The 18,091-nt window shown below is 40.2% G+C and overlaps 2 protein-coding genes across 5 annotated transcripts; one reads left to right on the forward strand and one right to left on the reverse strand.

Annotated features, from left to right (window-relative positions):
- Positions 1–594: 594 nt before the first annotated feature.
- Positions 595–17,024, forward strand: LOC111601809 (ecotropic viral integration site 5 ortholog). Of its 4 annotated transcripts, XM_030223487.1 has the most exons (10): positions 595–681; positions 11,146–11,619; positions 11,710–12,745; positions 12,841–12,955; positions 13,308–13,325; positions 13,797–14,458; positions 14,522–14,639; positions 14,708–14,806; positions 15,372–15,576; positions 16,612–16,686. In XM_030223487.1, exons 2-9 carry the CDS (start codon positions 11,403–11,405, stop codon positions 15,423–15,425), a joined length of 2,319 nt encoding a protein of 772 aa, XP_030079347.1. In that variant the 5' UTR covers positions 595–681; positions 11,146–11,402; the 3' UTR covers positions 15,426–15,576; positions 16,612–16,686. The 4 variants fall into 4 exon arrangements, with proteins under 4 accessions (XP_030079347.1, XP_023174373.1, XP_023174372.1 ...); XM_023318605.2 differs by lacking the exon at positions 15,372–15,576 and having other exon boundaries at positions 595–697; positions 16,612–17,024; XM_023318604.2 differs by lacking the exon at positions 15,372–15,576 and having other exon boundaries at positions 16,612–17,024.
- LOC111601810 (sphingosine kinase 2) lies at positions 5,493–8,340 on the reverse strand. The gene is made up of 2 exons (XM_023318608.2): positions 8,308–8,340; positions 5,493–7,760 (listed from the first exon to the last, which is right to left on the reverse strand). Exon 2 carries the CDS (start codon positions 7,691–7,693, stop codon positions 5,648–5,650), a length of 2,046 nt encoding a protein of 681 aa, XP_023174376.1. The 5' UTR covers positions 7,694–7,760; positions 8,308–8,340; the 3' UTR covers positions 5,493–5,647.
- Positions 17,025–18,091: the final 1,067 nt, after the last annotated feature.

Consider the following 18,091-nt stretch of genomic DNA (forward strand, 5'->3'; position numbering starts at 1 on the left):
GAGATCTCAATATAATTTCACAAAAGGTATCCATTAACATTTTCCCATCAGATTAAAAAACAAAAATTATTTTACTTATCGATTGTAAAAGACAGAGACTCTGTTATTGGAATATGTTTAAATGTTAAATGGATTACAGTGCTGTTAACAGCATTCGCTCTTTTACTGCATTTAGGGTTTTTTTATGCGCTGATCGTGGTCACACTGTCTGCAGAGTGCAGTCACACTGGAAGCTCAGTTTATAAATTCAGCAAACATTAAAAACTCGAACGCCAAAGAAATTTAAAGATTGTGAATGATATTGTTTTTTGTTTTGTATTTTTTTCACCGTAGCCACAAAACTAACGCTACTCGCGATAGTGCACTTAAAAAGAACTCATTGCCGCTTAGCAATTGAAAACTTACTCCAACCAGAAAACGAATTCTGTGTATGTATGTATGTATGTGTGTGCTTGTGTCTGCGGACAAACCGAAGAAGTGACGTTTACAGCAAAAAAGTCGGTCTCGTCAAAATTTGAAGTGAAATTAAATAAAAACTCGTCGTCGTCGTCGTCCAGTTAATTACAACTCTTTCATGGCAGTTTGATACACGTCTGATTGAAACGACGACGTCGCTTCGTTCGTCGTCTTCGCTGAAAAATTCGCCATCTTCGCTTAGAATACCAATAAGAAGCAATAACGGTGAGTGCTGAAGCAGGTGTGTTTACTATTTACACTAACAAGCATAGTGTGTATACGTACTCATACACACTCACAGATAAATAAAACATTTATATGTAGAAAACGTCATCAAATAGCAACAAATAAAAACTTTCTAGTTATACTTCGAATTTGCTGTCCTTTATATATATATATTATTTTCCTCGCCCCTTTAACATTACTTGGTTGTTTTTTTATTATAGCCCCATATCGTTAAATGTCAACAGCAACAACAACAACAAGTGCCAGCAGCCTACAACTATTCCAATTGGAGAAAATTCTCTGCGTTTCGTTTACACTTTCATATGCCCATTTCCTACCACATCAGCTGCTTTGTTGTCTTGTTGTTGTAACCTTGTATCTTCCAATTCAAACTTCACAACGTCTGCTCTCTTGCTCTCTCGCTCTATCTTTCTCTGTGCGCAGCGTTACCACCTTGCACGGGTGTCTGTACATGCATACATACTTACGTACATACATATGTATTTACCGTACACCCATGCCCACATTTATACGCCTCGCGTGCGTTTTGCTATAATTCTGTTTATTTATTTATGTTCATGCTTCACATACAGCACGACCAACAAATATATGCACAACTGTATATGTATGTCTGTGCATAATTTGTTTAGAAGTTGTTCAGCCTTTTGAGTGTGCCGTCTATATATGTTCATATGTATATAATATTTAGTTGATTTTTGTTAATGTGTGTGTGGGTGTATTGTTTTAATTTTTATTAATTTTTTTATTGTTGAAGCTGCTTTTGAAGCATTTTGACCTTCTCCAAATGCCGCGAAAATATGTTAAAAATGATTTACTCTTGAAAACTGAGCCACGTCCATTTATTTATGTGAATATGTATTTAAACTGCCATTTGTTAATGCTTAGCTGAAAAGTAACAAACGGCTTCATGAACACAAATAGACATAAAGACATGCATACATATGTATGTATGCTCATAATTGCCTTCACTCTTTCGTCCCAATGTCCGTTGCAAAAACCGTTATGTAAAGTAAGCAACAATACAAAAAAAGAGCAGAAAAAAGCACAACAATAGCGGCAACACCTACCCTCAGCTCCCTGTTGACGCTTGTTTTCAATCACTTTCAAAATGTTGTTTACAGTTTCGACTTCTGACAAGACTTGCAATTCAGCACATTCATATGTATGTATGTATGCTATGTGTATTTGGGCAATTGAAACATACAGATGAATAAGCATAAGTGCATGCAAGCATAAGTGTATGTATGAATGTGTGTGTGTGTCATACAAATTTCGATACGTGCCGGCATTTAGGAGTTGGCTTTTGATGAATTACACTTCTCAAGCAACTTCCAGTTTTTTGTGCGTTTTCGTCGTTTCTATCTTCGCTATGTTGTTGTCGTTGCTGTAACACCGCTACAATTTTTTTTTGGCCTCATTTCGATGATCAATTTTTGTTGTTATTTTTGTGCATTTTATGGCGAAAGCTTTTTCGTCTCAGTCAACGCTGTTGTTAAGACATGTATGTGTCAAAAGGGGGGAAAGAGACAGCGAGATTGAGTGTGGGACCTGCGGGGCTCATTTCCTAATTGTTTTTGCAGTTGTTTCAGCTTGTTTTTGCACGTATGTATGTGTTTACAAGTTTGCAAATTTACGATAGTTTGCTATTTTTTTTTACACTAAATACAAAGTTAGTCTAAGCCATGTTTATGCGTTGTCCATGGAGAGCAGTGCCGCCCCCATTGAAATGATTAATACTTACATATGTATATACGCACATTTGCGCTCGCTCGCTCGCTCGCTCTCTGTCTCTCTCTCTCTCTCTCTCTTTCTTTCTCACAGTCTCTTCTCACTGGAAGCGATAAAATATAATTGTATACAAATAGAATTGAAGCAGCGCGTGCTTCTGCTCTACTGCTAGATGATTAAGCGATCGCTGCAATCGTGTCTGTCGCTTGTCTCTGCATCTGCCTTCATTCTATACGCTATCAACTTCCACTTGTGCCGAGCTTTTACACACACTCTCACATATGCCTGCTTGAGGAAATCGATGTATGTGCCTCTGTATGTGTGTGTGCTCTATAATGACTCTTACCCTTTCACTCTTCTACCAATTCTATACAGCCGATACGCGACTCATTAGCAGAAAACAATTTGGAACGATTTCTTTTTGTTGTTCTTTCAAGTGTTTTTGTGGATTACGTTTGCCCAAACATAAACGTAATTAGCATTTACATAAATATCCTGGCGTTGCCACTTTGTATGAAAAGAACTGGAAATCTCAAATAACAGATGCAGTTACAAAGCACAAACGATTTTTGGGGCTTGGCTGTGGTTTATTTAAAAAAGATGGGGAGGGGGGTCAGGTGCGGCAAAATGAAATTATGCTAATGTGTGTCTGCTCGAACCATCAGGTCAGGTGGGGCGTGGCCTCTGGAAACGAGACCTAAGCTGACGTCGCCGTCGCAAACCAAACGACCACCCAAAGACCCAACCTCCTGCATCTCTTAGTTTGTTTTTAATTAGGTTAAAATACTTAAAATGTAAGTGAGACGCTCCTTGACAGGAATATAATTTTATATATATATACACATCTCGCTGTAAACAGTTGATCTTCCAGTTATATTGTCAAATTAATTTCATTAAAAATGCAAAATTGCAAATTGAAGAACCTGATATGAAAAATGTCAACTCCACAAAAATGCAGTATTAATCTAAAATTTTGGTTTTTAAAAATTAAATCAAAGTATACTCAACTGTATGACACTATGAGATACCCTGTGCAAATGTTAAAATTAATAAACTTTACATATGCAGTCCTGAATCTTTTCTCATCATTAAAAGAGAATGTCAAAAATGAAAACATACCAAAATGTAATATATTTCCGGTCGCAACTCATATAGCCTATACGGTTCGAGCACACAATAAAATAATTTGAAGCTTTAGCCAGCCGCCGCCGTCGCTGCGGGTGCTGCTGCTGCGGCCATCAGGTTTCTGACTAATTCCCACACAATCCGCATGGCCCGTTACCCGTTGCCCGTTACCCGTTCGCCTATCGTCTACCTACTCGACTGGGTGACGATGGCGAAAGAATGGAAATGTGGAGAATGCGGGGCGTGGAGAGAAGATAGTGGAGACATATTTAGACAGTCAGCAAAGTAATAAAATGCAATTTGTATAAACAGAAAAAAACCAATAATGCTGGCCAATTCAGTGACAAAATCTATTTCCATCTTTAAATGTGAGTCTCGATCTGTGTGTGTTCGTGTGTCTGTCTATGCCTGTGTCGTATTCTGTCTAACGGTTAACGAATGCTTTTATGTATGCATGCATTACTGGACTGGCTCGAGTGGCCACTTGAAAACGCATCCGAAATGAATTTAAGACGGCGTTTTTTCACTTAATTTTTTATTTTTGGTTGGTTTACTTCTTAGCCACTGCACACGCATACATACACTCACACTCACACACATGCATATGTATTTTATGAATGAATCAGAGTGGAAATAAGTAGGCAAGTGCATGCACTATACGCGCGCACACTGACACACACACATTTATATATATATATATATATATATATATATATATATACATTAACCTATGTTTGTGAGAGCAGAAAATGTTGCCACTTGGTTGAAAAGTTTTACAAAAAAAAAAATACACACATATATCTATATATAAAAGCACCTACATAGCAGCGCACTTTTTCAGTTTATGCATTACGACAATTAAATACATACATACATATGCATACACTTGCTAACAAACTACAGTAACGTATGCCGGCAGTAAATTATTGTCTACAATTTGATGGTGCCATTAATTAGCAACTATTCATAGCATTCACACATACATACATACACATGCACGTTGTCTCCACAACAGCTTTGTTTTTTCTTTCGAATTAACAGCACTTAGCCTAAACGTATGCAGCACACTTTGTTGCTTGTTACAGTGGCGTCCGAAATAATGGGCTGGGTAACAAATTAGAGTTGTAAATAGCTAGGTCTTATCTATAATATTTTGATTAAATATTAAGTGACGTATAAATAAATGTGATTGTATTTTATGAAATATAATAATATTGTATTTATGAAATATAATAATACAATACCTAATAACGAATAATCGAATAGTGTTATTCTCGCATTAAAGCACAATAATTATTGAATTAAAATAGTTGCTAGGTAAATAGAGTCCATTATAAACAGCAGCACTCGACCATTGCCCTAGCTCATTCATATCGGCTTAACAACATGTGTATGTATTGTTCACATATGTATATATATTTATGTATATATATATTTATGTAATGATTATAAAGATAGCCATGCAGTCAGGTCCAATAGATTGCCAGCAAATCCCAGTGTTTTTTATTTTTTATTTCCAATCTGGGCCATATAAGAGTCAATCTTATCAAAATTGCAGCTAACGAAATTTTTTTATTGGCTATTGCTTCAGAACGAAACTTAACACTAAATAATTTCTATAAACATTTCGATTGATGTATGGTTTGAGCTCATATTTATCAGATATTTGTCGAAAAAAAATCAAAACAAGTAACTATTGACAGTTATCTAAATTGAACTAGTTTGTGTTCTGTTATTAACATTATCTTGCAGATGTTGTCGCACAGTTTACACTCTGTTATAATTGTTTGGCAACACAAACACCTGAATATGTTAATTGTGTTAATTGATTTGAATAGCTGTGGAAAATTATATATTATATAAGTGTATACCAATAGATGTACGACATTTATGGATATATATATATATAATATATTCAAAAATATTGTTGTTTTGGTTGCTCTTTTATTTGTGTCGTATTTGCGTTCTCTCTCTAATAATATTTAACAGTAGTAAAAAAAACATTTATATATATTAAAAAAAAAAAAAAACAGTCTTAGGCGATATATGTATATAGGTAAAATTAAAGAAAAACGGAACATTGAAAACCTGCTCATTGCCCTGTTGTGGTCATCACATTAATCAGGCCTGGGAATACCTCGGCTTGGATGGGGCCATAGTCCACACGCTCCCCATCAATGGTTATTATGCCGTGAGAGCCGGATGGCTCAATGCGAAACGCTCGCACCGGCACAACCTGTATGTGTGGATCCTCCTCCAAGGGCAGATGCGTGCCGCTGTGCAGGCCGAGCAGAAAGTTGAGCAATTGAGAACGTCCGACGCCAGCTCGTATAATCACCAGGTAGATGAGGCCATCGTTGAGCCGGGACTCTGGCGCAAAGAAGCAATCGGAGGCCAGGTGTGTCGTATATGCGGCATGCACCATCACAAATTCGCCCTCCTCGTGCAGCCAGCCGTCGGCAGCGGGCAGCGGCAGCTGCAGTCCCGGTATTGTGCCCTTCGGCATCAGCTGATTGAACTCGGCATTGGCTGCCTCGATCCGCTGGGTCACGTTTAGTCGGCTACGATTGGAGCGCGAGCTATGGCCACCAATTGAATAGTAGGCCGTGCGCCTTGACACAGCCGAATGCCAGCTGTCCGCATTCTGGCGATAGATGGAACGATCCAAGGACAGGGCATCGGCAAATTGATCCGGATCGGATTGACTGTCGCGCAACTCGACATCCTCGTCGTCGGGCAAGTCTCTGAATTCGCTGAACTCTGGGGACTGAGGCTCGGACTGGTTATTGGCCTGCCCCGCAGGTGTTTCTGGCCCGGATTCAGCTGCTTTTGCAGCTGCTGCGGCTGCTCCTGCTGGTTGCCCTGTGGAGCTCTTTGCCGGCAGGTAGTAGATCTTGCCCCGATAACAGCGCAACGTGATGAGCCGCCGAATGGCCCAGAGGAAAAAGCGCTGAGAGCCAATCGAGCGCAATTTTTCGCTCTCAATATCGATGTCGGCAATGAGGCCCCAGCCAATGGAGAGGAACGAATACATCACATAGTGCTTATCCCGATGATTCAGCTCGACGCGCACCACATCCATCGGCGTAGCTCGGCCGGCCACACAGATCAAGGTGGCATGCAGCAGGGGCTTCGGTTCGTATGGTTCGTTGCAGTGATGGGCGATGCTTTTGGCCAGTCCGTTGCCGGAGCCGCAGGGTATGATGCCCATTGGCAGTTCACGGCAGGCGCGACGCCAATCCATGCGCCCCATCAGACCGTTGAGCACCTCATAGAAGAGGCCATCGCCCGAGGCGACAACAATGCCCGAATACCGTTCCATCAGGTCCTTGCGCGAGCGCACAAACTCCTGTGCATAATTGGGATGCGTTGTGATCTGCAGATCGTATTGGGTCTCCGCTTCGCGCAGCAGTGGTGCCACCTGCTTTTGAAACAGTTCGCGTCCCTTGCCCGATCCCGACTTGGGATTCAGCAATATGAGCAGCTTCTTGCCCGCTGCCCGAGCCGTTTCGCCCGCTGCACCTGAGCGCCGCTTGTGCTTCCGTATGGTGCGATGCCAGAGCCGAGCCGTGGCCAGATTCTCGGCATAGTCATCGCTGGTGCGAAAACGTAGAATGCGCAACGTTTGCACCCGTCGCAGCGGCTTCTCCTTCTTCAGATACGCATAGATGTAGAGGTAGGCGCTAGTATCGGCCGCCTTACGCTGCTGGTCCTCCTCCCCGTAATCGTCTTCATCAGGGTGCTGGTGTTGCTCCTGCTGCTGCTGCTGCTCCTGATTTTTGGTACTCTTGCAAGAGTTGAGGCCACCTCTTGTACGCTTCTTGAGACGCTGGCCACAGCTGGAGCCGATGATGTCATCGATGCGTATCAGCTGCTCATTGATGTGATCATTCTGGGTCGTCTCGCGACGCAAATAGACGCCGTCCGGGCAGAGTTTGACCACAATTTTGATGTTTTGTTTGCGTCGTCGATTCTCCACATAGAAAATACCAATTAGCTCCTCCGACTCCTCAGCCGCACCAGCTGCCCCATTCAACTCCTCCGCAGCTGCGTCGGCTTCCGTATGCAGCATCGGCTTCAGCGGCGAGTCCACCTCCGACTCTTGTCGCTCGGCTCGCTGTTTTAGGTTGGCTGTCATGGCCGCCACGCCTCCAAGTTTCGGTTAGCTTTTGCTTCTGCCTGCTGAATGACACATGCAACGACAACTACAAAGAAAGATTGAAAGTGGGAAGTAAAGTGCACTGCAGTGAACAACCTTGAAAAACTTGGCTAATTTGAGATGATGTTTCAACTATGATTCATACATCTAAAATATATGAACATGAAATGATCTGTGCAAAGGTCTCAGATCTTGAAATAGTTCAGATTGGGAACTTTAGGATATCGAACTTTATAATAGCAATTGAAGACTCTCGGTTATTGTTTATATCTGAGATATATATATGTGCATATGTTTGCAGCTAATTTACGTTTAAATCAGCTCAATTTTTTGATAAAAACCTAATCTATTTCGGGTATTATCAATTTCGTGGAAACGAATTGAGCGGCCATAAAATGAAAGAAGAAGAAAAACAATATGTTTACGCTTTAGCTACAGTTGCTGCTATTAATGCACTTCTAATTGATGTTAAACAGGTGTATATATGACTGTCTGCCTGCCTGTTGCCGTTATGCCCTGTTGCTGCAGCTGTAGGGTATTACAAGCTGCAAGGCTTTTGGCCCTGCTTTGTTTTGCCTTCACTTAATTATTACCACTTTTAGCTGTCGCTGCTGCTGCTGCTGCTGCTGCTGTTGTTGTTGTTTATTATTTTTGTATATTTTTTCTTTATTTGTTTTTATTCAATTTTTGTTAGTTGCCGTTCGCTCCTGTGCGCTCGACTCCACGTATCTTCGCGTACTGAGCGAACTAACCTCATTTTTCGTATGGAACGAATGAGCTGGGGAGATTGGCGCTGTGCGATTTGATTTCACTGGTCTCGGACACACTCGCATACCTGTGCGTGTCTGTGTGTGTCTCTGTCTGTGTGTGCGTTTGGTGTTTCGAAATCTAATCAACACGTATCGTCGTATCGTGTCGAATCATATATGTAGTATCGATGTGTACTATGTCTGCTTCATAACTGTATTGTCGGACACACTTGTAATGCCAGTTATATATACATGCTATGCATATTACTCTTCTCTCTCTCTCTTTCTCTCTGTCTCTCTATAAACGCGCTCTAAGCTTGATGGCATTGAACCGCATTTGCTAACTGACTTCGACTTTGAATTTTTTTTTTGCAAGTGCAATTTAGAGCAGAGGCTATCCCGCTCGTAACCCCCGCCACTTGAACTACACACACACACACCCACACACACAGAGAGAGAGAACAATTTATAACCATGTTTGCCGACACAGTCTTCTTTAACATTATCATCGTGTTGCATTTATTGTTTGAGTCTCTTTCAAATGGGCGTGAGCTATTTCCACTTGGCTGCACTTGCGGAAATGTTTAAATTTTTGATTAATCTAAACATGACAAGTTGCGAGTCGCTTTAAATTAAATAAAAGAGGTAGCAAAAAGGGGGTTAAGGCTTACCGGGCAGCTACCCTGTAAGCAAGCCTAGAACTAGCCGAAAACTAAACTTACTGAAAAGCCTGAGAATCGCAGAGCAGGGCGTTGTTCGACTAGAGCAGAAAATGTAAAGTAAACTTGAGTTGGCCTTTGGTAGACATTTATGCAGACATATAAAGATATGTATATATATTATTATCTGTGCTCATCAGAGCTAGAAAAAATGTGAAGCGACTGCATTGGCTCTTATACCCCAGCGCTTCGTGTTAACTACAGGGTATAGCAATTGGCTGATCCCAAAGCAACTATATAGGCTCACGCCCCCACACCGGCTGATAATACAAACTCGATTCGTGTGGGAAGCGCAGAAGCTCGCAATTGTTGTAAGCGCACAACGTTGCGTATACGAGATGTTGTCTCCCGACAAGCTTGATCATATGGTATATCGCCAGGTACATGTACTGACGTAATGCTTGTTTGTACACATCTCTATCTCTCTCGCTCTATAACTGTTTTTTTTTTTTTTTTTTTTTTTCAAATAAATTTTTATGTATCGTGAGATAAGTTAAGTTTCGTATTTGTAAATCGATATCTATAAACTTAAAAAATTCCTTTTATTTATTTTTTGTTCCTTCTTTGTGCATTGAAAGTTGATAAGACGCCCGCTTGTTGTAGGCTTTGTTGTATTATTTGTCGCTAGATAAATAACTTTTTTTATGAATCGGACTGAGGAGACTTGCAGCAGAGGGTTCTCTGGTGAATCAGAAATGCCATGTCTGATGATTCAAGTCTAGCTGCGTACCCTAGTTACGGCCCTCGCCTCGAGTGAGTTGAACGGGCTTAGGTGGGGCTTTGACGAACGCCATGTGATAAAGGTTATGGAGCAGGTGTTCCAAATAGCTTATCGGGCGTATGTTTGCTTGAAGTGACGCTCTCTCCATACCCTGGGTTCCCCCTAGTTAAATGATAAGCGAAATGCCACGCTGATAACAGCGCCAAAGAGGGTAGTTTGAAAAGCTCAAACTAAACGGCATATGAAAACTTAGATAAAATACAAATTAATTTATTTCAATTAAGATATTTGACATAATATTAAGCTAAAACAATTTCAAATGGAAACTTTGCATTAATTATTCTTACGCACCAAAGCCTGAATAACAATTGCTCAAATCTGACCGCAAAATGCGCAGGCAGCAAAAATGGATTTTTCCAATTTACAGCGGATCCAATGGGCATTGATATATGTGCATATATTATATATATTTGATCTAGGTTTGATGCAAGTTTCAAGTATATATAACAACATAACAAAAAGACCTCAAGATTGGCTAAGTTAAACTTTATATGCTGCTTTCAGTGCTTGACGGAGTATAAAAATGAACTAAAATCTAATTTGAGCAAAGCTTAATTCGGCTCTTAGACTTGCGCTAAGCAGGCTAATATAATGTATGTTATCTGTATAAATATTATGTCAATTGATTCGCGCTTATCTGGCCATTAACAGTGACAATTCGGTCAGGGACGAGAGCTGTGCGCAATCCGAACGCCCACTAGCCATGCGAGCCATGCGTATCCGTTTGGATACAGAGAGACAGAGTCGTTAAACTGAAATATTTAGATAATCATATATAAGCAAATATATATATATATATGTATGTACAGTTGTTGATAGTGGGGTGGGGGCCCAGACTGGTTTTTCTGTTTTGTTTTGATCCATTTCTTTTTTGGGGCCGCACGACTTATGAACAATACAATACAATACAAACTTGAACTAAGTCGCCAGTCGCAGAGCTGGCAGCACTTGTTTGCATTAAGCGAAATGTGAACGTGAACGTGAATGTGGCTCACATATTGTGTTCACTATTTCGAGTCAGTTGTGGTTGACGTCTGTCAGTCTGGTGTGTCGATAAGTGTGCGCTTAAGTTGTCAGTTTCATTCACCTCAATGTGAACACCTATAAGACCCGAAACAAGACCGAAAGATAACGCCACAATTACGATTATTTGTTAATTAACAATTTACACATTGATTACAGTGCGAAACGAGCTGCGACGATGAGCTGAGCCGAGCTTAGCTATGCATTCAGCAAGCTATCGTTGAGATCAGCCCACAGGGATAACTGCTTAAGGACCACTGGCAAAAGCAACAGCAACAACAACAACTCCTTGGTGTCCACCAACAAGAGAAAGAGAAAAACTTTCAACTAAAGCAACAAGTCAACGCTAGAGAGTGGGAGAGAAGAGAGCGCTCGCAGTTCGGTAGAGATTGTTGTGTCAGCATCGTCATATAGAAATGACACTGACCACAACGGCGACGCCACCGGAGAGCAACAAGAAAATGGAAGTGAATGCAGTAGCGGAAGAGAATCTGCCCACATCTGAAATGGATCTGCTAGCCAAGCTGGAGGCTGCCAACAAGCTAATCGAAAGCGATGCCAAAAGTCTCAACTCGCTGCACTCAACGCACAGTCGCAAAAACTCGGACACGAGTCAAATTAGCCTGACATCAAGTAAGCTTCTGATCCCTATATATTTCATATATATGTCACTTGTCTCTATATATATATGATATTCAATGTGGATTTCAATCGTGTTTGCAGGTGGCAATTCGGTTGCCGAGGAGGACATCTGGACGACATGGGCGTCCATATTGAACGATTGGGACGGCGCGCTGAAGCGCAAAAATCCTTGTGTACGCGAGCTGGTGCGAAGGGGCATACCGCATCATTTTCGTGCCATCGTGTGGCAGCAGCTGAGCGGTGCCGCCGATGCTGATAAGAAACAGTATGCGGAATATATTAAGGCAACATCGGCTTGCGAGAAAGTGATTCGTCGTGATATAGCGCGCACCTATCCGGAGGTGGACTTCTTCAAGGAGAAGGACGGCCCCGGCCAGGAGGCGCTGTTCAATGTGATCAAAGCGTATTCGCTGCACGATCGCGAGGTTGGCTATTGCCAGGGCTCGGGCTTCATTGTTGGCCTCTTGCTGATGCAGATGCCCGAGGAGGAGGCGTTCGCTGTACTCGTACAGATCATGCAACAGCATCGCATGCGGCACATGTTCAAGCCATCGATGTCGGAGCTGGGCCTGTGCATGTACCAGCTGGAGAATCTGGTGCAGGAGCAGATACCCGATATGCACTTACATTTCCAACAGCAAGGCTTCCAGACGACCATGTATGCGTCCAGCTGGTTCCTAACGCTCTATACGACCACGCTGAACGTGAACCTCAGCTGCCGCATTATGGATGTCTTCCTGAGCGAGGGCATGGAGTTCATTTTTAAGGTGGCGCTGGCTCTGCTCTTGACGGGCAAGGAGTCGCTGCTGTCCCTCGACATGGAGGCCATGCTTAAGTTCTTTCAAAAGGAGCTGCCCGGTCGCGTAGAGGCCGATCCGGAGGGCTTCTTCAACTTGGCCTATGCGCAGAAACTCAATACGAAGCGCATGAAGAAAATGGAGAAAGAGTATCAAGACTTGAAGAAAAAGGAACAGGAGGAGATGGTCGAGCTGCGACGGCTGCGCCGCGAGAATTGTCTTCTCAAGCAGCGCAACGAGCTGCTCGAGGCCGAGAGTGCCGAGTTGGCCGATCGTCTGGTGCGCGGCCAAGTCTCACGTGCCGAAGAGGAGGAGACCAGGTGCTTAACCTCACCTTTCTATATATATATATATACAAATATTTATATCAATTATATTAATGTTATGTAATCAAATTTGGTTATCTATTGCTTAGCTATGCCATTCAAACGGAGTTGATGCAGCTGCGTCGCTCCTATCTGGAGGTATCGCATCAACTGGAGAATGCCAACGAAGAGGTGCGCGGTCTCAGTCTGCGACTACAGGAGAATGTAAGTGTTGTATAATACCAGAACAAATTTAACACTATTCTCGGTTGTTTTGTAACTAAAAATTGAAAAACTGAAAAACTGAAGAACTGAAAAATGAAGAGAAAATAGTGCTAAAATTAAAAAAAAAAATCTTAAAATCGTGCTAAATCGATAGATATACGTTTGTTAATCATTTCTGTCTTTCTTTTTCCATTCTGTTTATTTCTTATGGTTGTGGTGCTTAAAAATATATCAAACAAATATGTCAATATCTCAAAACAATACAATAATCAAATGGTAATCCAATCCGAAAACGTTTGCTTCAAAAAAAAAAAAAAAAAAAATACAATGAAAATTGCTCAACGCCAAGCAGAACGTTTCGATCGATAGCGTAAGTATCTCAGCTTGCCAAAAAGTCACAGTGTATATATACAAACATATGTAGATATATATATAGATTTATATACGTATATACATATGTAGTGCTTGGGCCTCCAAAGTTATTTCTTCAGCTCTAGCAGGTGCATGCCAATATTGGCATTACGTAGCGTTACCTTGCATGTTTGTTATCGTTTATTTTTTTGATAAGTAATTAGATGTTGACCAATAATTCATCCATTCACGTGCGTACATTATACAAATATAACACAATTAACATCATTTGTTCATGTATTACTTGTTTCTATTGAGTGCTAAGCTCAATCATTTATAGCTAGAGCTGAAAAGCTATCGATTAATTAACGCCAATTACAATTATGATATATCATTGATCGATTTATCGATAGCTTTGTACATATGCATGAAAATATTGAATCGCGCCTTTTGCGGGAGTTTTGCTACAGCCTGAGTTTTCTCCATTTAGAATAATTCGCGGCAATCGTCTATCGACGAGCTGTGCATGAAGGAGGAGGCATTGAAGCAGCGCGACGAGATGGTCTCCTGTTTGCTGGAGGAGCTGGTCAAGGTGCGACAGGGCTCGGCCGAAAGTGAAGATCAGATACGAACTCTGAAGTCGAAAATCGAGGAGCTCGAAGAGGATAAAAAGACACTGCGCGAAACAACGCCGGACAATTCGGTGGCCCATTTGCAGGACGAGCTGATTGCCAGCAAGTTGCGCGAGGCGGAGGCCTCGCTATCCCTCAAGGATCTCAAGCAGCGGGTGCAGGAGCTGAGCAGCCAATGGCAGCGCCAATTGGCCGAGAATCAGCGCAACGAGCATAGCGCCGCCTCCGTTGATTCCACGCCCAAAAAGCTGCTGACCAACTTTTTCGACAACTCCAAATCGACGGAGCACACACAGAAGCTCGAAGAGGAGCTAATGACGACGCGTATACGTGAAATGGAAACGCTAACCGAGCTGAAGGAGCTGCGGCTCAAGGTCATGGAGCTGGAGACCCAGGTGCAGGTCTCCACAAATCAGCTGCGCCGGCAGGACGAGGAGCAGAAGAAGCTCAAGGAAGAGCTCGAGCTGGCTGTCACACGCGAAAAGGAATTGGCCAATAAGGCGCGCGAGCAACAACACAGGTTCATCCACATTCATATCAGTTATTATTTAGTTATTAATGAGTTGGGCTTGGTTTGCTTTAGATACTCGGATCTGGAATCTCGTATGAAGGATGAGCTCATGAATGTCAAAATCAAGTTTACCGAACAGAGCCAAACGGTTGCCGAGCTAAAGCAGGAGATTTCACGATTGGAGACAAAGGTAAGTCGTAAGTCTACAAATTTGTATGTTCAGCTCTTCAGCGGTATTAACTCATTCAATCCATTCAGAATTCGGAAATGCTTGCCGAGGGTGAACTGCGCGCCAATCTCGACGATTCGGATAAAGTGCGCGACCTGCAGGACAGGTTGGCTGACATGAAGGCGGAGGTGTGTATTGCTGATGCGTCCAGCCAATCTATTTACTTGGATACCATTTGCTGTTTATTTTCGGTTTCGGGCCTTTAATATTCTGCGCACCCAGACCCCCAACCCAAAAACAAACATTCAATCATAATGCCAATTCAAAGCGCCAAGCTAAAGTCACTGCCACACACACACACACACACACACATACTAATATTCACTGTGTACATACTATACACCCATGCTCACATATATTTACACACACGGCACATATGAAAGGGCCATTCCATTGGTGCTATTGGCCATCAGCTAAACACTAAAGACAAAGAGAGAAAAACCACATTAAGAATTGTGTTTCAGCTCATGCTAATTGCTTATCAGCCCATAAGCTTTGGTGTGGCATACGCTTTTATATTTTGTATACGTGTTTCTTATAATTTTCAAAGATATTTTTTTAGTTTTTGGTTCTTTGAAATTGCTGAAAATAATAATATCGTATGTTTCTCATTGAATCTCTTTCTCATACCACAAAAAAAAAAAAACAAAACAAAAAAAAAATATTGAATGAAACGCAATGCTGCGTCTATAGTATCCAACGCCAATAACCAGCCCCGACACTGAACCGTGGAAATGGATAAGCTAAGCTAATCGAATACAAAATGCTAAAAACCAAGACAAACACTCAGCAAAACAACATCATAATCGTCAAATACCAAAAGCAACTACCCCACATTCCAGTTAAAACCCAAATCAAATTCAACACTTAACAGCAAGCGACCGACTGTGCGAATCAGGTGTCTATAACTCAGTCGAAAAGATCAAATGATAGATTAGCATTTCTGTATAGTTACGATCTAAGCCTGCTAGTGTAAATCAGATCATAGACTTCGTTGTCCATTGTTTTTGAATACATTTAGTATTTAAAGCGTATTCATGTTCCAATTTAGCATGTATTTAGTATATTCAAACCTCTTACCTCAGCCTGCTTGTCCCAATCTATTTATTTATATACGGTTTTTTCTTGTTTCATTTTGAGTAAAGCATGCGCTCTTTGGTTTTATCTTGATAAAGTTCTGCTAAGACTTGTTGATAGTTTCCATATTTTATAGTGTTTTTAATGTTGTAATAGATATTACTGCATGGTACTTAAAGATAAATTTTTGCTATATATATATTTAAATTTTATATATTATTATTTATAATTAGTTTTTACTGCACGAAATATGATCTGTGAGCTCGCATCAAATCAATTAAAATAATTTTATTTACAGATTGCTTAATAAGTGTATTCATATTGCATTATAATATATGTAAATATATATGTATATCCATTATCATTTGTAACATACATAAACCTACTCTGCGTGCCGTAGATATCTTAGCCACGTTTCACTGTAACACATTGCTATCAATTCAAATATACCGTATAGTACTGCTTGGTATTTTTTTTGCCAATATCGTAAAGCTGCAAAGCTCTATGCTTAGCCAAGACTCAAACCAAAAGATCATTTAAAATTTGTATATATGAAAATTAAATGATTCTTAAATATATTTTCAGTGTTTTTGGTTTACTTTAAATTTCATTCAAATTCAGTTTGTGAATTTGTGTCTGCTTTCATCTAATGTATATAGTTTTTTTTGTGTAAATATCTGTAGTTGGTATCTGGTAGAGCTTAGTTAATGTTTAAGCACAAGCACACGCATACACACACACACACACACAGTACAACAACTACTACTACTATAATACGTATACGTAATGCACGCACAACACGAACAATATTCATAAATGCCCCAACTAACTTGGCCAACATAATTTCCTGCTGCAGTTGACGGCACTGAAAAGTCGCGGCAAGTTTCCAGCCAACAAGCTACGCAGCGCCTCCATACAATCCATCGAATCGACAGAGATCGACTTCAGTGACCTCAACATGGTGCGTCGCGGGAGCACGGAGCTATCCACATAATATACAGAGTCGCGGGCGTCACTCAGTGCGGCTAACAATGATATATACATATATGCATACACATACACATATATATACATATATGAATGATCACTATATAAATCACTATATATATATGTATACATATATATATACATATTAATGTCTGAGCTATGTGCATCCAGCTGCATATGGTATACATAACTAACTATGTATGTTCTGTCACAAAGTCGGCTGTGCTCCGTCGATGGTCAATAAAATATAATTAGTTGAAATTCAATGAAAACAAAAAAAAACACGATTACTATTTATAAAATATGTTTTAAACAATTATTACTATACTTATGATTTTTTCCAATTTTATTGTATGTATTTATATAAGGAAATTTGCTGTTATGTTAAAAACGAAAAAATATTTATTTATTGATATGTATAGTTTTTTTTTGTCACTCCTATATATATACATATATACATATTAATATATATATGCAGATATTATTATAAAGCAAATGATGGATTTTATGTACCCAACACTTTTAATGTAAGTTTTAAATTGAGAAGGAAAAAAACTGAAAAGAAAAATCAAAAAAAAAAAAAGAAAAGGAAAAAATTATGTGAGTTTTAACCAAGTTTAGAACGAAATAGTTTTTTATTTGTATTTTATATTGTTTACCTCTTAAAACCTATATACGTGTAGAATGGATATTGCTGATATTTTGTAAACACACACACACACTGACACACACACATATGTCTAAAACGAATTTGTAACTCCTCATCGTGTAGCCAACTAAGTTTGACATAACACTTATTTTAATAATAATATTATCATATATTTGCACACAAAAAAACAACAAGCATAAAGAAAACAATAGCAATACCCAATGTATTCTATTGAGATCATATAGCGAGCATACCTAAACAATTTATAGATCAACTTTTACGATAACGAAGTGCGAAAATCATCCCAAGAAAGTTTTTAATAATGTTCAAACATGTAACAAGCGTTGCCAAAATGTTATTTCAAACAACAACAACAATAACAAGAAACCCTTAACTATTTCAAATAGTGCGAACCAGAACCTCGAGATATGCAATGAATTGCAGGCCTCCCATAACTTACGATATTCCAAATACGATATTCGGTTAATCCCATTTAACGATGTAGTCGATATGCAAACAAATGCATAAATACACAAATACACACACACACACACACACACACACACACACGCATAAATAATAGATATTTCTATGCAAAGAATATATATTGATATTGATATATGTATAAAGCGCATCAATTACTTACGAACAGCTGCAACTAAAATGGATCTGCGATCCAGCGATTCTTAGCAGCATGTAA

Source organism: Drosophila hydei, unplaced genomic scaffold (assembly GCF_003285905.1).
Source record: "Drosophila hydei strain 15085-1641.00,03,60 unplaced genomic scaffold, DhydRS2 tig00000232-arrow-arrow-pilon, whole genome shotgun sequence".
In the NCBI taxonomy this organism is placed as follows: Eukaryota; Metazoa; Arthropoda; class Insecta; order Diptera; family Drosophilidae; genus Drosophila; species Drosophila hydei.